Source organism: Nicotiana tomentosiformis, chromosome 7 (genome assembly GCF_000390325.3).
Source record: "Nicotiana tomentosiformis chromosome 7, ASM39032v3, whole genome shotgun sequence".
Lineage (NCBI taxonomy): Eukaryota > Viridiplantae > Streptophyta > Magnoliopsida > Solanales > Solanaceae > Nicotiana > Nicotiana tomentosiformis.
The window spans coordinates 106,676,211-106,702,377 of record NC_090818.1 but is presented as its reverse complement, the minus strand read 5'-3'; the positions used below and the strand labels follow the sequence as shown (position 1 = coordinate 106,702,377).

Below are 26,167 nucleotides of genomic sequence, written 5' to 3'. Positions count from 1 at the left end.
CTTGCCCTTGGCCGAGTTTGCTTACAATAATAGTTATCAGTCCAGCATCGAGATGGCTCTATTTGAGGCTTTATATGGTCGGAGATGTCGTTCGCCCATCGGATGGTTTGAGCCCGATGAATCTAAGTTATATGGTACTGATTTGGTGAAGGATGCCTTAGAGAAGGTAAAGTTGATTTAGGAGCGACTTCGCACAGCACAGTCTAGAAAGAAGAGTTACGCGGGTGAGAAGGTGCATGATCTATCATTTATGGTAGGCGAGAGGTTCTCTAAAAGGTTTCGTCGATGAAGGGGATCATGAGGTTCGGGAAGAAGGGCAAGTTGATCCCAAGGTTTATTGGCCCATCTGAGGTGTTGCGATGAGTTGGGGAAGTTGCTTATGAGCTTGCTCTACCTCCCAATCTATCATGAGTTCATCCAATCTTCCATGTGTCTATTCTCCGGAGGTATCACGCTGATAGGTCGCACATGCTAGATTACAGCACAGTTCAGCTAGATGAGAGTTTGGGTTATGAGGAGGAGACAGTAGCCATTATTGACAGACCATCAGTTGAGGTTCAAGAAAATTGCTGCGATAAATTTCTAGTGGAGGGGTCAACCAGTCGAGAAAGCGACTTGAGATGTCGAGTAGGACATGAGGAGCAGATATACACACCTATTCAACACTCCAAGTATGATTCTAGCCCCATTCGAGGACGAACGTTTGTTTAAGAGGTGGAAAATGTAATGACCCGATCAGTCATTTTGCTTCCTAGATTCTTGTTCCTCTAATTAAGACTCCCCGTATTTGCTTTTACTATTTTATGACTTGCGGGGATGGTTAGTTCAGGTTTGGAAGGATTCGGGTTGAAATCAAAACACTTAGTTCCTTTATAATGGCTTAAAATGGATAAGTTTGACTTGAGTCAACATTTTGAATAAATGGCCCTAAAATGGATATGTTTGCCTTAAGTCAACATTTTGAGTAAATGACCCCAAAATCGGGATTCAAAGGTTCCAATAGGGTTTTATGATGATTTTGGACTTGGGCGCATGTTCGGATGACCCGTGAGCGTTTCGACGAGTAATGTTAAAAATGGGTGCATTGAAGGTTTTTAAGTTCTTTAAGTTTGGTTTGGAGTAATTTTTGATGATATCGAGATCGGTTTGGGATTCCGAGCCTAGGACTAGTTCTGTATGATGATTTAAGACTTGCACGCAAAATTTAGCATCATTCCGAGTTGATTTGATAGGAATTGGACGCGCAGAAGTGTTTTTAGAAGTTTTTAAGTTTCATAATTCGATTCATGCGTTTGGGCGTCCGATTCGTATTTTTAGGTGCTATTTCAGAGTTTTGATCGCGCGAGTGGGTCCGTCTTATGTTGTTGGATGTGTGAGTGTGATTGGATGAGGTCCTGGGGGGGCCGGATGCGAAATGGATTGGAACCGGGCTCGAATATTTTGCATGGGGGAGCTGCTGGTGCTCCAGTTCTGGTGCTTTTGCACCTGCATGATTTTGGCCGCCGATGCATTCGCACCTCCGTGATTTTGGCCGTTGGTGCGAGCTCGAAGAAGCAAGCATGTGATCGCAGAAGAGATCACATGCTTGAGCTGGGGTGAGTGGCCAGTGGTCCGCATAAGAGAAAACTCGCATGCAGAAGCGAAGGGAGGCTGCCTGGGCTAGGACCACACCTACGATTGATTTTTCCGCAGATGCAGCATCGCAGGTACGACCCAAGGTTCGCAGAAGCAAAAATCGTTGCAGGCAGTGGGGTTTTTAATCCTAGACTTAGACTCCTCACAATTTCATTTAGTCTTGGGCAATTTTGAGAGCTCATTGGAGGTGGATTTCCATCAATATCCTACGGTAAGTAACTTCCACCCAATTCCAAGTTAATTGTACGGGTTTTAGGTAGATTAAACACTAAAAGATAGTGAAAACTTGTAGGATTCATGAAGAACCTAGGGTTTTGGTAAAAGTGGAATTTAACCATGAAATTGGTTATGGAATTGAGTGAAAATTATATATTTGAGTTCGTGAGGCTATGGGTAATAATTATCTTTAATAATTTCCGGAATCCGGGCATGTGGGCCCGGGGCGGATTTTTAGAATCTTCTAATTTGTGTTAGGAAATTACTCTAATAGCTAAATTATGAGCTTTGGAGCATATATTGATTAATTCTTATAATATTTGGCTAGCTTCGGATTGTTCGGCACCGACTTGAGGCTTTAGAGTGAATTTGTGGACCGGAAGTGAGCTTTGGAGCGAGGTAAGTCTCTTGCCTAACCTTGTAAGAGGGAACTCATCCCCTTAGGTATATTTTGTGGTGTATTTATTGTGTGGGGATCTAAGCACATATGAGGTGACGAGAGTCTGTGCGTAGCTATATTCCATGATATGGCTCGGTAGACTTAGATCCACAACATGCTTTAATTGTACTATTGTGATTACCTTGCGTATTGACTGTCTTGAATAGAGCTAATACTAGGAATTTTATGTTTCAAGTATCTATGTAGCCTTCTCCTTTGGAAAATTGAGGAATATTTAATAACTATGAAAAATCCATGTCCTCTCGCGTCGCAAGTACTTCCGCGAGCGAGGTAAACTTCTCTACTCTAATGGGATCGGGCCGTTCGCCTTGGCAGTAGCACTACTCTTATGGGATCGGGCCATTCGCCTCGGCAGTATCTCTACTCTTATGGGATCTGGTCGTTTGCCTCGGCAATGCCACTTCTCTTATGGGATCGGGCCGTTCGCCTCGGCAGTATCATATTCTTGTGGGATCGGGCCGTTCGCCTCGGCAATACCACTACTCTTATGGGATCGGTCTATTCGCCTCGGTAGTATTGAGTACTACTATTCTTATGGGATCGGACCGTTCGCCTCGTCAATTTTGTGCTAAATAATAGGAACGTATTCCAGTTTGGGCATAATTGAGTTAGGGTCTTCATGACCAGTTATGAGATATTGGTTATATGCCACGGATTCCTGTTACATTATTGTAGTTGCTTCTATTTGTTTCATTGATACATGTTATATGTTAACCATGTCTACCATATGCACTCTCATTATTATTATCGAACTTTAGTAAGTGTCCAGTCGACCCCTCGTCACTACTTCTTCGAGGTTAGACTAGATATTTACAGGATACATGTTGTTCTTCGTATTCATGCTACACTTCTTCACTGATGTGCAAGTACTGAGACAGGTTCCACCAGTAGTCACGTGGGCGTGTAGCCGATCTGTTACGGAGACTTAGGGGTGAGCTGCTTGCCTTGCTACGATCTGCAGCACTGGAGTCTCCTTCTATATTATTTACTATTTTTGTCTATTACTTTCAGATAGTAGTCTTAGTGGTTTGTATATTCCTTAGATTGCTCAAGTACTTGTGACGCCGGGTTTTGGGGATTTGTAGCACTTTTGTACTATTGTACTCGTCCCTTCTATCGCAATAGACTATATATAGTTTTATATTGAAACTTGTTTAAAATGGCTTATCATCATTGCATGAAATTACTGTAATTAAAATATGTTAAAAAGAGGATAAATAAATGGTAGATTTGCATATGTGCTTACCTAGCGGTTGCATTGGGTGCAGTCTCGACCAAGTACGGAATTGGGTCGTGACACCATTTGCACTCGGATGATAGGGTGAAGATGTGATTCTCTTGATTTTTAAATCTTCAAGAAACTTTGTGATCTTTGTGCCTATAAATTATTACACGTTATTCCAGGCTATCTCTTTTAGTATTCCAAATCTCCAAATTATGTTCACCTATAAGAAATCCACCACTTCATGTTCGCCGATCTTCTGATAAGGACCTGCTTCAACACACTTAGAAAAATAGTCAGTTAAAATTAAAATAAACTTTACCTTACCAGGGGCTGGTGGCAGCGGTACGGCGATATCCATTCCCCACATCATGAACGGCCACGGAGATAGAACTGAATGTAATGGTTATGCTGGTTGATGTACCAGTGGTGCGTAGCATTGACACTTACCACATTTTTGCACGAAAGCTTTGGCGTCTTGTTCCATTCAGGGCCAATAATATCCTGCCCTTACCAGTTTCAGCACTAAGGAATTTGTGCCGGAATGATTTCTACATATCACTTCGTGGACATCTCGCATAACATAATTAGCTTCGGAAACTCCCAAGCATCGGGCCAGCGGGCCTTGGAAAGATTTCCTATACAGTTGGCCTCCTTTGAAGCTATATCCTGTTTCTTTAGCGCGCAGCGCCCGTGACGCTTTGGAGTCTTCGGGCAACTTCTCGTGCTCGAGCTAATCGTTGATCTCATTCCTCTAATCCCATACCAGATTAGTCGTATTTACCTTATAGTCGCTATCTACATCGAAAACCGAGTGCATGAGCTGTATTACCGTCCTGGAATCCTATCCCTTCATTTTCGTTGATGAACCGAGGTTAGCTAATACATCTGCTTCTGCATTTTCTTCCCTCATGATGTGAGTAATCGACCACCCCCGAAATCGATCTAGCAGATCCTGGACCTTCATTATGTATTATTGCATGCGCTCTTATTTGGCTTCGAAGATCCCGTAGACTTGATTTACCATCAGTTGGAAGTCGCATTTGATTTCTATGACCTCAGAATATAGTCCACATGCTAGTTCGAGTCCTGCAATCAAAGATTCATATTATGCTTCGTTGTTATTAGAAGGGACCGTTCTTATGGCTTTCCTTAGGTTTTCTCCCGAAGGCGTGGTTAATACTATGCCAAGCCCAAACCCCTCTACGTTGGAAGCTCCGTCCGTAAATAAGGTCCAAACTCTCGATGTCAATTTGGACACCATCACTACTCATTTGGTTGCTAGAGGAAGCAATCCCGGACTGAAATCGGCCACAAAGTCGGCCAAAACCTATGACTTAATCACAGTCCTTGCTTTATATTCTATGTTAAATTCACTCAGTTTGACAGACCATTTGGCCAATATACAAGAGAGTTTTGGTTTGTGGAGGATGTTTCACAGGGGAAAGGTGGTCACCACAACTATCGGGTGACATTGGAAGTAAGGCCTCAGCTTCCGAGCGGCGACTATGAGAGCTAAGGCCAGCTTCTCCAAATGCGAGTAGCGAGTTTCTGCTCCCATTAAAATTCTACTAATGTAATAAATGGGAAATTACGTACCTTCATCCTCACGGACTAAAATGGCGCTTACCGCTACCTCCGATACTGCGAGGTAAACTAACAGTGCTTCACATTCCTTCGGATTTGAATGTAACGGAGGGCTTGACAAGTACCTTTTCAAACCTCTCAAAGCCTTCTAGCATTCTGGGGTCCATTCCAAGTTGTTTTTCTTTTTGAGCAGCGCGATGAAACTGTGGCATTTCTCTGATGAAAGGGAAATAAACCTGCTCAAAGCGGACAATCTCCCTGTGAGCCTTTCAATTTCTTTCACGTTTGATAGATGGTCCGAGATATCTTCGATGGCTTTGATCTTATCGGGGTTTACCTCAATCCTCCTTTGTGATACTAGAAATCCTAGGAACTCGCCGGAGCTGACCCTAAATACATATTTCTCAAGGTTAAGCTTCATGTTATGCTTCCTTAGGATGTCGAAAGTTTCTTGCAAATTCTTAAGATGATCACCTGTGTTCAAAGACTTAACGAGCATATTTTCTATATAAAATTCCATAGTATTCCCTATCTGTTTTCAAATATCTTGTTTACGAGCCGTTGATAAGTGGCTCCGGCGTTCTTTAGCCCGAAGGGCATCGCATTATAGCAATATGTATCGAAATTCGTTATGAACAAAGTTTTTTCCTGATCCTCCGGGTTCATCTTCATTTGGTTGTACTCGGAATAAGCATCGAGGAAACTCATTAACTCATGCCCGGCCGTCACATCAATCATTTGATCGATGTTTAGCAGTGGGAACGAGTCTTTTGGGCATGCCTTATTCAATTCCTTATAATCTACACACGTGCAAAATGTATTGTTCTTCTTAGGAACTCCTACATTAGCTAGCCAGTCTGGATAATTTACCTCTCGGATCAAACCAATATCAAGTAGGCGAGTTACCTCTTCTTTGACAAATTTATTCCTGGCCACCGCAATAGGGTATTTCTTTTGTCTTACCGGAGGTATGTTGGGATCTAAGCTAAGCATGTGTACGGCCACTTCCGTTGGGATACCTGTCATATCCGCATGTGACCATGCAAAACAATCGGCATGATATTTAAGAAATTCAATAAAGTCAGACCTGATCTAGGGGTGAAGTCTTGTCCCCAAGTGGAATTTTCTCTCCAAGAACTTTCCAAACAACGCAACTTGCTCGAGCTCTTCTGCTATGGATTTTGTTGCATCCGTCTTTTCTGGTACCTGAAAATATCTCGGTACCTAGTAAGATTCTGACGTTTCTCCCCCAGGCTAACTTCACTCGATTCTAGAGCAGGTGCTAGTTCCTGTAATTGCTATGCCGTATGCTCCTTCCCTTTGCTGTTGGAGACCGAAATCGCATTCATCTCCCTTGCCGCCATTTGGTCGCCTCTTATCTATTTTATTCCTTCGGGTGTTAAGAATTTCAGCAACTTTGTACGGCTCTCATCTGGTGCAACCACGGTCTTCCCAGAATAATATTATAACTCATATCACCATCCACCACTTCAAGAAGAGTCATCTTCATCAACCCTTCGGCGTTCGTGGGCAGCAGGATCTCTTCTCGAGTTGTCACGCTTGCGAGGTTAAATCCGGTGAGGAGTTTTGTGGCCGGAATGATGCTTCTGGTGAGTTTGGATTGCTCCAATACCCTACATTATATAATAATGGATGAACTTCCTGGATCAACCAGAATAAATTTGATTTTAAAATCTAGTACATTTAAAGAAATTACAAGTGCGTCATTGTGTTGTAGCAACAGTCCGTCCGCGTCCTCCTCTGTGAAAGTGATATCATCTTCAATGACTTCTCGGAGTATCTTGCTATGGATTATTGATACCTTCATCTTTTTTGCTACTGAGAAGGTGACCCCGTTGATCTCGTTCCCCCCGAAGATCATGTTGATCGTCTGGCACGGGGGATCTTCTCCTACTTTCGAGGGCTCCGCATTATCACGGTTGTGGCTGTAGGTGTTCTTTGCCCGATCACTTAAGAATTCTCTGAGATGACCATTTTTAAGCAGTGGTGCCACCTCTTCCCCCAGATGTCGATAGTCCCCAGTCCGGTGGCCATTCGTCCCGTGGTATTTGCTCCACAAATTTGGATCCCTCTGGCAGGGATCAGACCTGATCGTCTTCGGGAATCGTGCTTCTTTAATGTTCCTCAAAGCCGATACCAACTCAATTACACTGACGTTGAAGTTGTATTCTGATAGCCTGGGGTAGGAAGGATATCGTGCATCTGACGCTTCTTTATCCTGCAATGATCTGTTGTTCCGGCCGCGATCGATTCTTCTGTCGGTAAAGAACCTGTATGCCTACCGGACCCTCTGCCGCGTCCTTCGGATAATTCGTAGGGCAAAACTCGGCCCCTCGATGACCGTCTTTCTGTGTCAAAATCTTCTTTTGATTTTTCTTTATTCTTCTCTCGTCCTTTTGCTGACGATGGGAAGCCAATTTGATCATCTTCAATCCTTATCTTAGACTTGTACCGGTTGTGGACATCCACCCTAGTCGTCACTTGGAACTCAAGCAAGCATTCCTTCAATTTACAGGAAGCATCAAAACTTCTTGGATTCAGATCCTTGGTGAATGCTTTAGCCGCCCATTCATCCGGAACAGTCGGGAGCAACATTCCTCCTTTTGGAACCGGGTGACGAATTCCCGCAGCAACTCGGACTCTCCTTGTGCAATTCTGAATATGTCGGCCTTTCGGACCTGAACCTTTTTGGCCTCGACATGCACCATAATAAAATAGTCCGCGAGCATCTCAAAGCATTCTATGGAATGCTCGGGTAACAAAGAATACCACGTCAAGGCTTCCCCCGTGAGGATCTCTCCAAATTTCTTCAGAAAAAAAGATTCAATCTCTTGGGGAGCTAAATCGTTCCCATTCACCGTCATTGTATAGGTGGTAATATGCTATTGAGGGTCTGAATTTCCATTATACTTCGACATGCCGGGCATTTGAAACTGTTTCAGAATTAATTCTGGTGCCGCGCTTGGTTTGTACGAAAATTGAGTATATTTCTTTGAGTCCGGCCATTTCAGCACTGGTGGTACACCCGGGATTTGGTCCATGCGGGCGTTCACTTCCCTCATAAATCGTAAGATTTTGCTCTTGAAGGGATCATTATCGTTGTTGGGGCCAGTTCTGCTCCCCCCAGCCTCATCAGAGCCAACCTCGCTCCTCGGGGTGTTGTTGTCGACCCTCTATGTTGTTTGATTCGCGGGAGCACCGGAAAGAACTAGACCTCGTCCATTTACATTATTGGAAGCCCCCCAACAACGCTTCCTTCAATTCCGTCATAACTTTATCCTGTCATATAAGATGGCCTAGAATGATCGCTTGTGGATCTTGCAGGACCCTTACCGCTTCAAAAACATGCTCCTCTTCAGCATCATCGGGAGTCGCCTCCCAAACATGTCGCGGGTACCGCCTGTCATGGACCAGCGTAGCATCGTTCCCCTCATTGCGGGTGTCACTAACTAAATCCTCGTGATGACGCTGGTCTCCTCTGGCCTCAAGATTGTGTGTGTTGTTAATACCATTATCTGCCATTTTTGTTATCTTTTGATAAGAAAAATAATCAAAACACGTTAATAAAAGAAGCAAGGACCAACTTAATTACATGACTTTTTAGGTCCCACGGTATGCACCAAACTGTTTACCCGTAAAAGGGTATAGTTGAATTTATATCTGGTTTCTAGATAAGTAAATTAATTTGATCCCGAAATAAAAAAAATAACTGAAGAAATATGTAATACATAGCCTTGAAATGAAGACAAAACAGCAAAAACAATAATTCCGGAAGCAGGGCTTCCGGGCACAACAGTAATGAAATCAAGGAGTAAGAAGATAAAATTGTATAAAGCTTTGAATTGATTATAGCATGAGTTTGCCAGAAAATTCGTGTGCTTTATAATGATAACAGAGCTCACTACTTATAGTTGCACCTAGGGAACAAGGTCCTAGGATCATGCCTTTCTTTAATGTCAATTTTGAGGGCCATTGAAGAATGTGTAACGGTGAGCATAAATGACAAATTCTTTATAACGGGCAGTGTACTAAATGCTATGGAATATTCTCCATTAAATGCTACCGGGTGAAAGGTATTTATTGCATCTTTATGAGCGTCATTGATTTCGATGACAAATGGAACAGTTGTCTTCGGTTTAAACTATCATCTGCTTTCGGCTCCACGTGTCACTCTCTTATGCAACTACTTGGCATAACATATTTTATCCTATACAATATCGATATTATATATCATTGGATTCAAGAAACGATAAGGGATGAATCTATGTAGGTTAAGAAGATCCATACAAGTGAAAATCCTTTAGATATGCTGACCACGGTGGTACCAAAAGACAAGTTCGAATTGTGCAAAGAACTTGTCGGCATGCACTCAAACTAGAACCTGGTGCTACCTCCATCAGGTGAATGGGACTGGAGGGAGAGATTGTGAGGTCCATCCCATTGGTTGAAAATAGTTGGCAATAGACTTATGCCTATTTTTCCCATAGTATGAAAGAGAAGCATTGGTGAAAGATCTTACTTGGAGCCAAAGTTTGAAAATAAGTGGAGGTAATTAAAAGTGCTCATGTGCATACTTGGAGTCTACGACTCTTTTTCTCCTATAAAAGGAGGACCTCTTTCACTTGTTTATGCATATCATCAGAAAGAGAGAAAGAAGAGTGATGCATCACAGACAGGATATAAGAAAATAGTCTGTGAGAAAAATAGAAAGTGTGAGCGATATTGTAGTGAGGTGAAAATATCAAAAGAGGGATATTTCTTTTGAGTGTTGTTGTGGTCTTTGAAATATTTTACTCGAACCTATAAAGTGTAAAATTTCTTGCTATAGTGATATCAGTTGCTCCTCTCGGGGTCTAACCATTCCCTTATTCATAAGAGTTTCACTACAAAAAATTTGTCTTTTAGTGGCGACCAAAGTCACAACAAAATCATTGATAGTCGCCACTAAATATTTACAGTAGTGACAATGGAACTGCTGCAAGTACTTCCATTACTGAATGTTACTTATGGCGACAACATGAGGTCGCCACAGAATGTATACATTTTGTGGCGATGTTGTCGCTACAAAAACTAAATGTACTCGCCACAAGAAAGAGTTCCACCAAACTGATTTTATTGAAGTCGCTACTGAAGAGTAACATTTAGTGGCGACTTAGTCGCCACAAAAATAATAAATCATCAGTGGCAACTCTAATAGCGCTACTGTAGAGTGACATTTAGTGGCGCGACTTAGTTGCCACAAAATGATAAGCCATCAGTGGAAACTCTAATAACGCTACTGAATAGTGGCAACACTACTGACAATGATAAGCCATTAGTGGCAACTCGCCATTAATATTACTCTAGTAGCAACTGAATACTAGAGTTTACTCTAGTATTAATAGTAATATTAATCTAGAAACTGATTAATATATAAGTTTAAGATCATCCAATAGTATTTAATAAACACCAAAAGAATTTCCTAAACCAAATACTAAATACTTCCATTACTAAAAGTTCAGTTACATAGATACTATGCAATACTTCATTGTCATTGTACACATATACATATAACCAAAAAGCAAAATTTTGAGTGCCTTAGCTTCAAGCTCCTCCGCATATACACTACGTAATACTTCATTGTCATTGTACGCATATACATATAACCAAAAAGTAAAATATTGAGTGCCTTAGATTCAAGTTCCTCCGCATATATACTACGTAATACTTCATTGTCATTGTACTCATTTATATATAACCAAAAAGCAAAATATTGAGTGCCTTAGCTTCAAGTTCTCCTTCATTGTCACAACTGTTTAAGAACCTTGTCCCTATTATTAAAGAAAAAAATACAACATAACATTGTTAGAGCATGAAGATAACATCAAGGTGAAAAAAGATACAGATAAGAACATTAGGTCGAAGAAGCGACTTAAGCTTCAATTTGAAGATGAGACATTTAGACCCCCTATTTGGCGAAGAATGACTAGATCATCTAATTTGCAATTAAAAGAATTACTACTTGATCTTTGGCCACTTAAATATCATTTGTTTCTGGCAGGAAGCAGCTATTAACTTGAAACTACCAAGAAGAAGTCTATTAGTGACGTTCACATGTAATGCTTGTGGTGTTCGATCACAAAGACTAATAAATAGATTAGCATATGAAAGAGGGACAGTGTTCATACAAGTACTTGGTTTGAGTGTGTGCAGTGTTGTTAAGCTTCTGATAATTGCAAAGCCAAGCTAATCTTTTTATGATTAATAGCAAAACCAAAATAACTTCCCTTAATTGTGTATGTTCACCAAGATTTGTTAAGGCTAGAACTGTTAGATGGGTGATTTAACCGTTGAAGGTATTAATGGGTAATCGTCTTACTAGAACTTGTTTTGTACAATGTTGCATTTATTCTCTTCAATTGGAACTGTTTTTTTCTAAAACATTTGGCTAAATATAAGCTTGCAAGTATTGATTGGAATATCTGAGCCAACTCAATTGTAAGAGACATATGGGATCTTTCAACACTACCTTACTGCGTGAATAAAATAACTTTTAGCTCATGCACATTTATCTATTGTGACTTTCCTTCAGTAGTATGTTGGACGCTAATGTTGATCGTATACTTCACATGTATGATTCAGACTTAACAACTACAATTCCAAGATTTAAGTATTTGACATCTTGTTTGCATCAGTACTTCTAACAATTGTCTTAAGTGAAATAATATCGCCTACAACTCTTTGTAGTCCAAATGTTGTAGGCGATAGTAGTACTTTCTACACCAAACTATCCAACTATAAGAAAAGTCAATTTATCTTTTACTTATCCAAAAAAGTCACTATGTTCATATCCAAAAGGGCTTTTAAAACACTGTCTTTAAATCTCTGTCTACAACTATCCAACTGTAGGAATATTTTCAACCTGACCATTACCACTTGGTTGATCAACAAGGATCCAAACTCTATTGCAACAATGTGCCTCATAAAAGAAGGTATTTTATCAAACACATTATATTCCTCACAAAAGATATGAAGAGAAGAATTTCCAAGAAGGAACCAAAATTCAAGAAAAAAAGAAGAAGAATAGTCAAGAAGGAAGGAAGAGTACAGAAACATTAAGAGTAGATCACTTGTTGCATTCCAGTCATGATAGCAGCCAGTTGTTCTTGAATCCTCTTGGCTACTTCTACACTGATCCGGTTGTCTACTTCCACATTCACGTACTCAAGTTTCTCTTCCAACTTCCTTTGCAACTCTTGCTCCATGTTACTTCTTAATTCGGCAGCCATTTGTTCACGTTTTTCTTACAACTTTCGACTCATCTCAGCTTGCATTTCAGCTTGCATTTTTTGACGTACAGTTGCCATAGCAGAAGACACATTAGCCTCTAAGTTTGCTGCTTGAATGTGACTCTTTTTTGGAGGATTCTTTCTGTACCCTTTACTATGAACATAGCTTGTTCTTTCACCGAGAACGAAGGATAAAATCTCATCTCTAGTCATGGGATGCTCGTTCTCTTCAGATTGTTGCTGATCTACTAGTTCCTGTAGTTGGCCCTACAATTAAGCGTAGTCATTTACAGTAAAAAAAAAACATAAAAAGATAAGAATGTAGTGATTTAAGAATATTACATGAATTTGTTGGGATTGTGGATCCACCCACACAATTTCTCCATTATCATTTTTATGTATATATTGGATCTCCCAAACTCGATCTGGTGTTTCTTTTTCTCCAGTGGCAGGATTTTTCTACAATATAGTTCAATAGGAAACATAAATAATCAAATAAATTAATAGACATGTAACAAGAAGTATGTATGATAGCATGATAATAAATATATTTTCACCGCCGATTCCTCTACTTCTACAAAAGACCTTATACCACAAGTATGCTTAGTTATCTGCTTTTCCATGTTCTTTCTATTTCTCTCACTTACAGCCTGCACTAAATCAACAGATTATGAAACTATTATTCAAAGAGTAGTGAACCAAACACTATTATTAAGTTACCTTAAATTCAGAACTTCCAAAATATTCTACTAGGTATTTCCAGTCCTCGAGCTCAACATCTTCAGGTCGATGAGATAATATAATTCTATCAGCAATGTGGCGAGAGTAGTGACTGGTCAATCGAATTTTCCATGCTCTAAAAAGTCTTTGCATAGTACTGATGACCAAGGCTTGCAACACACGCTCTCGCACACTGCCAAGAACTTCAAACTTATCCTAAACATATATAAATGTAAAATTATATTGATTTTAACTACAATAATAAACCATGTAATTTGAAGCCAACACAGTATTGAAAATAACTTGTTACCTTAACTATTAACCACATTATTTCTCCATTTTTCGAAACAATCTTTTGCCAATACCCATCCCGGAATGAGATAGTGCTCCTCATGATCAAACCACAGTAATTAACAATATCTCTTGCCCCAGCACCTACTGCTCTATCAATGTCATCTGGGATCGTAATTGTGATTTTTCCGCCGTAATTAGTTTTAATATCTACAGTTTTAGATTTATATTTTCCTCTTCCTCTATTTTTGTTCGTGGAAGAAACTGCAAAGGAAACAAAAATTTACTGAGAAAGCATAGTATTGATACTTGTACCAATCAATTTAAGAAATAATATATGTGGCCAAATATATATATATATATATATATATATATGTGTGTGTGTGTGTGTGTGTGTGTGTGTGTAGTTACATTAAAGGGAAAAATAAAAAACTAACATGCACTACCACTTTTAGCTTCTGGAGAAAGATACGCACTTCTATCCAGATTTCTTGATGAAACGGTCTCTATAGAAGGTCTTTGCAATTGGTTGCTTGATATCTGTCATGTCTCTATAGGTTCTTGACAATGATTATTTGATTCTCCTATCTCTAGGGATGCTCTAGTATTTCCCCTTAGCTGCAATTGTAGTTGAAACGTCGCTCCTGAATTGCTACGTCCTTGAAAATGGCCACGTCCACGGCCCGTTTCACCTCGACCTTTGCCACGTCCAATTCCTGTCATGTTGAACCTCCTGCATGATATAGAAAAATATTAGTAAGAACCAAGGCACAATTAGGGTTAAGATCTTATCATTATACATAAAAAATTAAAATTAAGCTTAGTGCACATAGAAGGCAGGTAACAATTCAATTCACAAAAGCTTAATAGATAACTAGTTATGAAATTAAAGTTACAATCATCATGATTAATGTCATCATCAGTTTAATAACGAGTAAGATACAGAGAACTTTTTAAAATAAAATGATATATCTAACTACATCCGTTTTTGCTTCTCAATCATCAAAAGCATCATCAGTGTCTTCTCCATCACCAAGTAAATCTTCTTCGCTTTCTTCATCATCAGATACATCTATATGATTGCCATCAATGAAACTCATATTCCTCTTCATGCATACTTATCTGAGCTTGTATGCTTGCATCAATACTTTATGGTTCAACATCGTCTCTATGTAAAGCCACATCGATATTATTTTCCTAGTCATTGGTTTGCAAAATATTCAATTCAACTTCCTCTTGTTGATAAGCTTCTTCATTCAGTAATGCTTCATCTTCAACTTCTACAGAATTATCATCAACTTCAGGCATATTGAAAAGGTCGCAAGGATTTGTCTCTACAACGACAAGCCAATCTTTATCAACCATGTCTTCTAAGTAGAAGACTTGTTCAGACTGAGATGCCAACACAAATGGCTCATTAGTGTTCAAGGAACAATGAGTATTTACACTTGTAAAGCCATATTTGTCAATCTTATATCCTCTTCCTAAGCGAGCCACATCCCACCAATGATACTTGAATAGGTAGAACTTCCTATTTCCCGCATATGACAACTCATAAATGTCCTCTAATACACCATAATACTCCTTATTAGAATCTGAATCATCTCCTTTTACAAGGACTCCACTGTTCTGAGTTTTTCTTCTCAACTCAAGATCTTTTGTATGGAATCTGAATCCATTGACTACAAAACAAAAATATCGATGCACCATTGGTGCAGGACCAACGGCTAAGCTTATGATCTCATCATTTGCGCGTCCTTGTGCAAATAATATAAAGCTTTACAAAGACAAACAACACCCTTGTGACTAATAACACTATGTGATAATTACACTAATATTAAAATTATCATTTAACTCGACACATACACGTGCACGAAACCAATCAAGAAACTCATTGTTAGGCCCGTCTCTCCTTGAACCATGTCTTTCAATCTCTTCCTTGTATTCCTTATATTTTGATAATGGAGTTCGTTAAGACAGTGTATTCAAACCATTTTAATGTGAGCCTATCTTAGAATTAATAATTAACTTACTCATTGAATGGTGAAACCTCTTCACAATTTTGAAGCACATACATACAAGCTTGTTTGAACTCATCATGAGATAACCTGATGCCTTCTGAACCACCTTTTGTTTGCTCACTTTTCTTAAAGATAGACATCTCACCATTTGACACGGAACCATCATCATTTCTAGCTGGTTTATTTAACTTGGTTGAGATATTCTTTAAGTATCGTGAGCAAAATATGAAACTTTCCGTTGCCAAATAACCTTCTACAATCGAACCTTCAGGACGAGCATTGTTGCGGACATATGACTTTTGTGTTCGCAAATACCTATATGCAAATGATTCATTAATGTAATGTGTCATTAACAAATATGGCATTTTTATTATAGAACACATTACCTCTCAAAAGGATACATCCATCGAAATTGAGCTGGTCCACCAAGTTTTGCCTCTCTTGCCAAGTGAATTGGCAAATGAACCATGACATCAAAAAATGCCGGAGGAAAAACAATTTCTAGTTTGCATAATGTGCATGCACATTCAGCCTCCAAGATATCAAGACCTTCAATTGTCAAGGACTTAGAGCATACATTTTTGAAAATTTTGCCTAGTTTTATAATTGGTTCACACACTTCCTTAGGCAATAAGCCACGTATTGCAACTGGAATAATGTCTTGCAATAATACATAGTGATCATGACTTTTCAATCCATAAATCTTTTTTTCAAGTACGTTGACACACCTTGAAATGTTTGATGAAAAGGCATCAGGAACCTTCAATATTAGCCAAGAAATTGCATAACTTCAACTTCTCTGCTGAGGACAATGCATAACATGTTGCAGGTAATAATACATTATCCCCATCCTCTATCGGATGCAACTCTTTCCTAATACCAAGGTCTACCAAATTATATCTACTTTTTAGTGTGTCCTTTGTCTTTTCAACCATATTCATCACGGTTGATATAATATTATCAGACGCATTTCTCTCAATGTGCATTACATCAAGGTTACGCCGTAACAAAAAGTACTCCAATAAGGCAATTAAAAAAAAAACTTTTCTTCCTCCAATTGTAAGAACTTTTTGGAAAATCATGATTTCGCTTTTTTCCCTTCCCATAACTAATATTTCCCAACCCTTGTAATTGTATAAGTGCTTCATCGCCTATTAAAGGATTAGGTGCAACCCCATTTTCTACCTTCCCATCAAATTTCCTCCTATTTCGGCACCATGGATGATCTATTAGGAGAAGGCGACGATGACTCATATAACACAACTTATTACGTAAAGAAACTAATTTTGTGTCTTTGTGGCAACAAGGGCATGCAAGCTTGCCTTTCGTTGACCATCCTGAAAGGTTTTCATACGCAGGAAAGTCATTAATCGTCCACATGATAGTTTCACGCATCTTAAAATTAGATTTTGAGTATGCATCATAAGTTTCCACTCCATCTCATAATTCTTTTAACTCTTCAATCATTGGTTGTAAGTATACATCTATATCATTACCTGGACACTTGGATCCTGGAATAAGAAGTGTCATCATAAAATATGAATCCTTCATGCAATCCCATGGTGGCAAATTATATGTAGCTAGTAAGACTAGCCAAATACTATGATTGGCACTCATGTTACCAAAAGGTTGGAACCCGTCACTTGCTAATCCTAATCAAATATTTCTTAATTCAGCTGAAAAGGTGGGATGTCGCTCATCAAAGGATTTCCAGGCAATGGAGTCGGACAGATGTCGCAAGATACCATCATCAATATTTCCCTCCTTGTGCCACCTCATCTTTTTTGCTGTCTCTTTTTCAATTGTCAAGGACTTAGAGCATACATTTTTGAAAATTTTGCCTAGTTCTATAATTGGTTCACACACTTCCTTAGGCAATAAGCCACGTATTGCAACTGGGATAATGTCTTGCAATAATACATGATGATCATGACTTTTCAATCCATAAATCATTTTTTCAAGTACGTTGACACACCTTGAAATGTTTGATGAAAAGGCATCAGGAACCTTCAATATTATCCAAGAAATTGCATAACTTCAACTTCTCTGCTAAGGACAATGCATAACATGTTGCAGGTAATAATACATTATCCACATCCTCTATCGGATGCAACTCTTTCCTAATACCAAGGTCCACCAAATTATATCTACTTTTTAGTGTGTCCTTTGTCTTTTCAACCATATTCATCACGGTTGATATAATATTATCAGAAGCATTTCTCTCAATGTGCATTACATCAAAGTTATGCCGTAACAAAAGAGTACTCCAATAAGGCATTTGAAAAAAAAAAAATTCTTTCTCCAATTGTAAGCACTTTTTGGAAAATCACATTTTCACTTTTTTCCCTTCCCATAACTAATATTTCCCAACCCTTGTAATTGTATAAGTGCTTCATCACCTATTAAAGGATTAGGTGCAACCCCATTTTCTACCTTCCCATCAAATTTCCTCCTATTTCGGCACCATGGATGATCTATTAGGAGAAGGCGACGATGACTCATATAACACAACTTATTACGTAAAGAAACTAATTTTGTGTCTTTGTGGCAACAAGGGCATGCAAGCTTGCCTTTCGTTGACCATCCTGAAAGGTTTTCATACGCAGGAAAGTCATTAATCGTCCACATGATAGTTGCACGTATCTTAAAATTAGATTTTGAGTATGCATCATAAGTTTTCACTCCATCTCATAATTCTTTTAACTCTTCAATCATTGGTTGTAAGTATACATCTATATCATTACCTGGACACTTAGGTCCTGGAATAAGAAGTGTCAACATAAAATATGAATCCTTCATGCAATCCCATGGTGGCAAATTATATGTAGCTAGTAAGACTAGCCAAATACTATGATTGGCACTCATGTTACCAAAAGGTTGGAACTCGTCACTTGCTAATCCTAATCGAATATATCTTAATTCAGCTGAAAAGGTGGGATGTCGCTCATCAAAGGATTTCCAGGCAATGGAGTCGGACAGATGTCGCAAGACACCATCATCAATATTTCCCTCCTTGTGCCACCTCATCTTTTTTGCTGTCTCTTTTGCCATATACAATCTATGAAGCCTTGGTTTGATTGGAAAATATCGCAATACTTTACAAGCTACGTTATTTCCTTTCTGTTCGTCTGACTTTCATCTAGACTTACCACACTTAGGACATGATTGAGCATTGGCATAATCGCGCCAATATAAAATACAATCATTCTGACATGCATCTATTTTGTTGTACCCCAAGCCTAGGTCACGAAGAACTTTCTTCGCTTCATAGAAAGAATTTGGTACAAATGACCCCTCCGGAAGAATTTCTTTCAAAAAGCTCAACAATGCATCCATCGATTTGTTGCTCCAATGGTTAAGGCACTTCAAATGAAGTAGTTTAACAACAAAAGATAACTTTGAGACTTTACTACAACCAGGATAAAGTTCTATCTAGGCATCTTCTAATAATTTATAGAACTTTGTTGCATGTATATTTAGCTCTTCATTATCCTCTGAAACATTATTATCATCCGCCACATTAGTATAACCACAAGCATCGTGAATCATTTCTGTAATATTATCCACTTCAATGCTATCATCTCCTACTTCATTATTGCGTGCTACATTAGAATTTTTACCTCTAACTAACACTTCTCCATGCAAGTCCCACACTTTATAAGAATCCTAGAAACCCTTCCTCTATAAGTCTCCTCTTACATCGGTTCTTAGCTTGAATACAGTATAAGAATCCCAGAAACCCTTTCTCAATAAGTCTCCTCTTACATCGGTTCTTAGCTTGAACACAGTATTCATACACCCTTTACAAGGACATCGAATCATAGTACTCACCCTTGGTTGGTCGAATGCCCAAATAAGAAAACCATCTACTCCATCTCTGTATCTTTGGTCTCTTCTATTCCTAAGATTCAACCAACTTTTATCCATTCCAATTTTTTTAGGATAAAAGGCAATCAATTAATTAACTAAAAGTGAAGTGCAACAAGAACCAACATATCAACAAGAACATAAGTGGAAAATATGAACAAATCAAATCACCCATAAAAAATTAGCATTGCAGCAACAACCTTTTCCTATTAAGAGTAGGATCACAATACAAACAGTGCATCAAACGAAAATACAATAATACTATACTAGTCAAAGAGGGAAATGTTTACTGTCCAACATGGTCATTTTCCATAAAATATCTCAATTAGATGTGAAATATTAAGCCAAGATGATATAGTGAGGCCATTAAGGCATCAAGTATTAGATGATTAATATCTGAAATCCACTTATATAAACACAAAAACAAAGCATTCCACAGGTAAAAACAATCTGAAAAAAGGATTTTGTAGCTTGCCATTATCTTAAGAGTATCTGTTCAGTCACAAATACTGCAAGAAGAGAAGACATTCCCATGTTAAATCATTCCATGTTAAAAATAACAATTTAAAGGACCAGTGATTGGATCTTTTGAAACATTTAATGAGGTACGAAGTGAAAAAAGAGGAAAATAGAGTCTATATCGGTCAGTAAGTGAATATATGAGACAAGACAGTTTAGCTCTTAGATTCATAAAGAGTGTGAGCAAATCAATGAAATTGAACCACATTGGAGATAAGTAGCAACAAGTTTCATGGAAAGAGGCATACGAAGTGGCAGGGCATGTTTATGGGACTAATTTGACCTAAATTCTTTGAAGGTTTATTTATTCCTCATAAGCAGGAAAATATGCCTTGGCATGATTCAGTTCTTGGTGTCATCACTCATGAGTAGTATTTTCTATGCCAATTCCAAGACTATAACAAGAATTAAAATGTTAAACTCTCTCCATTCCAGATTCATGACAACTTTATCATAGTTGATCCATTTCATAAGTATTTGAAACCGGCAAAAAAGGGAAACAAAAAACTTAAAGCCTCTATCATGCATGAGACTTGAGACTTAAGTTTCGATCACTTTATCTAAAGTTTTATAGTCTTTGAAAATTAATCAACTGCCAAAAATCAACCCTCTCCCTCCCCTCAAGACCTCCAAAATCCTAATGCAAGTGGAAAAATATCCTTATGACCATATATATCTTCCTTGATTATGATCTGAAGACAATGTCAGTATATATATTTTCCTTTTTCATTAATTAGTAAATATTTACAAAAGAGAATGTTATATATGTTCAGGTTATCGTGGGTTTATTCAGCATTGTATGCTTGTTCATTCTTTCATCAAGTTATAAATTCGTCGGAATTTGGGTTGCTCTGACCATCTACATGATCCTAAGAGCTTTTGCAGGCTTCTGGAGGTATGGTTAATTGCTAATGTACTCCAGATAAAGTGAATTTAAGTAAAGCACTTAGAAGCATAAGGCAATAACCAAGGCTTCAGAGCTCAGACAATTAACTTTTTTTTGTCAACGCAGAGAATATCAGTTAATGCATTGGTTTATGAAAGAAAAACACTATTGTTTAAAAGGAGAAACTAAAGAAGTTTTCAACTTACCCAACGAAAGAGCAGTCGGCACTGAGAAAGGGCTTTAGGCGATGGCTATTCAAGAAAAATTACTTCTGATTTCTGTATATTTTCAAATGGGTCAGAGAAATTAAAGGTGAAATAGAAGAAATAACCATTCTCGCTAGCTGCATGTACCTAAAAACGTAGTTGTAAAAACAGTTTTTGCATTTGGAGATTCAATTGTGGATCAAAAATCACATCAAAATCAAATTAATCATACTTAAAAATCAAAATTAGGGTTTTGCTAGTACCCCAATTATCTCGATAATTTAAGCATAACCCTAAAAGCAAATCGAAAGCTACAACCTTAACAAGTACAGTAAAAAAAAAAAGACGAGGAAAATAAATAAACCAACCAAATAAACAAAAAGGGAAAAACAAAATCGCTTAAAAAACAAAGAATTGAGTAAAAAACAAAAGAATCAGTTGAAAACTACTCTTTGGAATTTTGTCGAAAAATATCACGAAAAATAACAGACCCATACCACACAACATCTCATTTCAGCATTTTGAGAGGAATACCAAACATGCAATCACGAAAAAGTTCAGAATTTCAAAACAAAAAACTTACCCAGCGAAGAGATCGTCAACACCGAGAAGGGCTTTACACGATGATATTGTTCGAAAAATTACTTTCTAGTCCTGTAGATTTCAAATGGGTTAAAGAAATTAGAGGTGAATATGATGAAATAGTAACTCTTGCTAACTGCATTTAACACCCTAAAGGATTTGGGGTTTGGACACATTACCTGATTTGAGTACAATCTTAAAATACAAATGGTGTTAGGGCTTTTGGGTTTTATAAATTAGGTTCACATCTTGTGATTAAACAAAAGTGAAAGATTTAATTTGAGAATTTGGAAGAAGTAATGGAGCTTTTGCAGAGAGAAAACAAGAAGAGGGAAGAAGAAAGGGACCTTCGGCCTTCTTTTATTAAACGAGAAGATTTAAGTTAGGGTCTTTTATTTAGTTTTTTATTTTTAAATGTCAGATATTTAAACCATTAGAGGCGACCCAGTCACCCCAAAATACCTTCAGCGGCGACTCTCTATTAGTCGCTACTAAATATTTGGAGCCAAATTTTTTGTCACAGTGGGAACAAATAATTCAGGATTTAGTGGCACATATTAGAGGCGACCTGCAAAAGTCGCCGCTAAAGGTTTTTATTTTGTAGCCACTTATCAGTTCGCCCCAATTAATATACCATTTGTAGCAATAAATAAAGTCGCTACTAAATATCGCCACTAAAAGACAGATTTCTTGTAGTATTTTTCACGTAAAAATCTTGATGTCGTTGTCACTCTTTTATTCTTGTTGATTACCGTATTTCGGTGTTACGTTATTATTCCGCTTTTATTACCGTGAGTATTATTTATTGTGGGGGGTTTATTCCCGACGACAACTGACTTGTTACCATTTGTTGCACTTATAATGAAAGAAAAAGTTACAATGTTGATACTCCATAGTAGTTTTTCAAGAAAAGTGCTACATTTGGTTAATGAATTCTTCAAAATGTCTATTTATGCAACATTAGACACCTGAGTCATCATTCAAGCTTGAATATTCAGTGCCGTGAGATAAGTATGTATGACATATTACAGGAAGAGTATGTAGCAAGACATTTTTCGATTAGATAGAAGTCATATTCAGGTTACGGAAAAACCACATAACAAAAGGCTAGAGCCCTGAAATAAAAATTATTTCTCCTGAGTGCAAAACAAACTGATGGAATAAGTGATACAGTCTTGAAAATTAAGAGGATTGAAGATGAGTAAATTGGCGTCTTGGCGATGATCTGCGATAGGATGAGACGCGTGCTTGTTCAAGATGGAAAAACCAATTTATGTCTAGTGATTTTTGTATGTCTAGATGAAAATGCAGTTGCGTCATGCCTATAGATCCTTAGTAGAGCCACAGCCATTCTTGGCTAGAACTTTGTAGATGAAAACACATTGTTTTCTGTAATTCATGTTTTACCATGTCTGTATCTCTTCTGGTGCTTGCCTCTACGTACAAGTTGCAAAAGTTGATAAAAAGGAGGGCGCGCAACAGCAAGGGGTAAAATCAGTGAGCTGTTGAATTTCTTTGGAATGATTTCTCTAAGAAAAAACTATTGGATACTGTCAACACCAAATTTTATTTTGAGCTCCAAAATAGCTAAATATGCAATTGGATTTCACCCCCTAGTGGATCAAGGACAAGGCTATCAGTTGGACGCTACAGCCATTACAATTCACAAGTCTAATTAGACCAGCCAGAAACGCATAGTCTACATCCCATAAAGAACACTGTGAGAGTGAGCAAAGAAGTTACCACATCTCAATAACTCTTACAAGGTTTTTACCAATAGGAGGACCCGATCAAGTAACTACTCAATCGCAACTTGGTGAGCAAATGATGGCGGTTGAGCACTGCCAATAGAGATGGAGTGCGGGGGGTGAATTGTAATTTTTCTTTTCTTTTTCGAGATAGTCGACTAACTTGTGATCTAGTCGACTGGACTTTTGAAAACTGAATATGAAAAATAAATTGCAGAAAGTAAATGATACAGAATATTTTTATACTGGTTCGGATTCAGAATGAATCCTACGTCCAGTACCCTTGGGTTGCAAGAATATTCTCTTTCAAGTATGGAGTGGTTTAGTACAGATGGATTGATGTTGTTATACACCAACAGCTTTGTCACTTTGTTTTTCTCTCTATGCTCGATACAATGCCTCACCAATGTTCTTTTCTATCTTTCTTCTCTTCTTAGTTAAACAAGAAATCTATAGCAGACTACAGTGCTTGTTTGAGGTAGAAAAAAAAGATTGAAATTGGTTTGATCAAAGTATATCTTTCCTTGGCATCTTATGTAAAATATATAACAAGTTAGTCTCCATTCTTCACGGCGTGATAGTGTAATGATTGAAAGGCAAACCAAGAGAGTTGATTGTCATAATCAATCAAGATGATTTTCTTCCAAGAATAGAATGGACTTTCCTTTCGTTGCTTCCTTGATTTACCTTTCCTTGAAAGCCATTGAGATGGATATTCTCTGTAGATCTTTTATGTAGATCGATAGATCATCTATACTGATTGATTGATCTTCTATGCTGATTGATTGATGCCTTCCGTAAATAGTTGAATCGATTATATGTTTTCCATAAAACACGTGGTCGCCGTAATTTAACTCCTTGATTCTTGCCTTTGGATCTTGACTTGCACGTTTGACTCCTTCATTCTTGCTTTCAGATCTTCTACTAGAATCTTTCCAATTCTTATGACATCCTTTTTTGGAATTGGTTTCCTGCAAGTAGAATTAAGTTATTGTCTATTATTAAAATATATATCTAACAATCTCCTCTTTTTTCTGATGACAAAAAAAACTTAATTCATTTTACTTCCATATTTATAGACTCTTGCTCTAGTCGGCTCCCACTTAACTTGTGAGGTACGTTGAGTACTTGGAGTCGACTCCCCCTCACTCAGATGCCCAGTAGTTGACTTCAATCAGTCAACTGAGCCACATCCTGTAAGTTATTATTCTATTTGACTTTTGCTCAATTAGTCGACTACATCCTGCATCCTGCAAAGTTAGTATATTCTACTTCTCCACATTTGACATCAATCAAAAAGAAGGCTAAGCAAAGTTAACAAGTAGCAGATAAGATTAGTAGACAGTATGCTTAATTACAGTCATCCACAGAGTATCCAAAAAATTAATATGCAAAAGAAAATTATCTAGAGAGACCAAAAGAAATTGTCTAAACAGCTAACACAGATTAACGACGGAGGAAATAGGTAAGGGCGTTGCAGATAGCTTCTTTGATACAATCAAAACTAGCGTTCATTGTGACTGAAACTTCATCCACACGATCATGCACTTCCTTGAATGTTTTCACTGCTTTTTGCGATTTTCAGCACCATGATTCTTAACTTGGACACGTCAGATCCTGTTTCCTTTGCAACTTCATAGATATCTCCAACTGAGGTCTGGGTGGCCAGTAGTAGTTCCTTGACGGCAATCAGCTTATCATCAAGTGAAGCTATCTTTTCAAACAACTCTGGATTGTTGATTGTAGTCTGAGAGGTATCAACCATTACCTTGGAACTGTAGGGGATCACTTTGGCTTCAACTTCCTGCTTTTTTATCCAAGTACCATCCACAGCAACATATACCATACTAACAAATGCCCTTTTTGTTATAGCACTTGTAAATAGATGCATAGGGATAGTTTGAGAGAGGGATATTGAAGACCTAGAGGAGGTGAGTAATGACCATCCCGTAGGGTAGGCTTGAGGGATCTAGAGCACATTCAATCACGAAATTTATTACCCTGGAGGACAGTTTCACCTTATGCTTGGTGAGAAGATAGTAGACCAAAAAGGTGTCCCTTTGAGATAGAGTGGTGTAGGAACCAGTTCTAGGAATAATGGTGGTGGCAAAAATGTGGCAAGAATACGGGTTTCAAAATTGATATCACTGGGTCCTAATTGATTTGGCAGGGGATCAGACAGGGAATCAGCAAGACATTATTTGGCTTGTTCAAATAACACTTCAAAATATCAGGCCATGAGTTTTTAAACAGGGCAGAATAACCAGAACTTTTACACTTAAACAGGAAATCAAAAGTAGAACAGTCTAGAATAATACGATGACCTAGCACGAGTGACTCAATTTTATCAGATTTCTGGGAACGAAAATTTGCATAGAACATGCGAACCAAATCTTCATAGACCTTTGGAGGGGTTAGGGCAAAGAAGTTTTCCCAACCTTGAAAAGTGAAGAAATCATTTACTTGCAATTTAGGGCTTCCATCTCTTCCAAATTGATGATCCTTACATGAGCAATTGACTTACCTTTGAAGGAGATAAACTTATCTTTGTTGGGAGAATCTCAATAGTTCAGTTCGAAATCCAGTACAATGTCCAGGTCTATCTTCACCTTCTTTGGAGTGAACGTTTATGCTCCTTCTTCCATGGGTCATTTTTCTAGTGCTTTTTATGTCCGAGCATCATCGGAGAGGATTTCTTGAGAAGAAAAGAAACCCTCAGAGTGGTCAGATCCAATAGTGACTGGTTCTGATGGTTGAGAAATGGGTTTCGCTTTGGACCGGGTGCTTTTGCGAGTGGATGCTGAGAGATTTTTCGAAGCTTTAGCCATTAAAGAGGATGAATGAAGGATGTATAAATAGAACTTAAAAGGAGAGGCGGACTTACAGAGATGGAGATTGAAGTGAAGCAACGAGACTGA

General features: G+C 38.2%; 1 protein-coding gene across 12 annotated transcripts; it reads right to left on the bottom strand.

Annotated features, from left to right (window-relative positions):
- Nucleotides 1–10,598: 10,598 nt before the first annotated feature.
- Nucleotides 10,599–21,903, bottom strand: LOC104088468 (uncharacterized). Of its 12 annotated transcripts, XM_070181812.1 has the most exons (10): nucleotides 21,681–21,887; nucleotides 21,503–21,573; nucleotides 20,920–20,991; nucleotides 15,828–19,817; nucleotides 15,454–15,756; nucleotides 13,858–14,153; nucleotides 13,440–13,684; nucleotides 13,130–13,345; nucleotides 12,752–12,868; nucleotides 11,919–12,676 (listed from the first exon to the last, which is right to left on the bottom strand). In XM_070181812.1, the coding sequence occupies exons 7-10, from the start codon at nucleotides 13,521–13,523 to the stop codon at nucleotides 12,425–12,427; spliced, it is 669 nt and encodes a 222-aa protein (XP_070037913.1). In that variant the 5' UTR covers nucleotides 13,524–13,684; nucleotides 13,858–14,153; nucleotides 15,454–15,756; nucleotides 15,828–19,817; nucleotides 20,920–20,991; nucleotides 21,503–21,573; nucleotides 21,681–21,887; the 3' UTR covers nucleotides 11,919–12,424. The 12 variants fall into 12 exon arrangements, 7 of the variants coding, with proteins under 7 accessions (XP_070037913.1, XP_033509934.1, XP_033509933.1 ...); XR_011409908.1 differs by lacking the exons at nucleotides 15,454–15,756; nucleotides 15,828–19,817 and adding an exon at nucleotides 10,599–10,951 and having other exon boundaries at nucleotides 12,229–12,676; XR_011409907.1 differs by lacking the exons at nucleotides 15,454–15,756; nucleotides 15,828–19,817 and adding an exon at nucleotides 10,599–10,951 and having other exon boundaries at nucleotides 12,251–12,676.
- Nucleotides 21,904–26,167: the final 4,264 nt, after the last annotated feature.

Coding starts and splice junctions, on each gene's coding strand:
- LOC104088468 (XM_070181812.1), bottom strand. CDS start 13,523: ATGAGGAGCACTATCTCATTCCGGGATGGGTATTGGCAAAAGATTGTT. Junction 12,869..13,129: donor TTGGAAGTTCTGAATTTAAG/GTAACTTAATAA, acceptor ACTATATTGTAG/AAAAATCCTGCCACTGGAGA. Junction 12,677..12,751: donor CACAATCCCAACAAATTCAT/GTAATATTCTTA, acceptor GCTTAATTGTAG/GGCCAACTACAGGAACTAGT.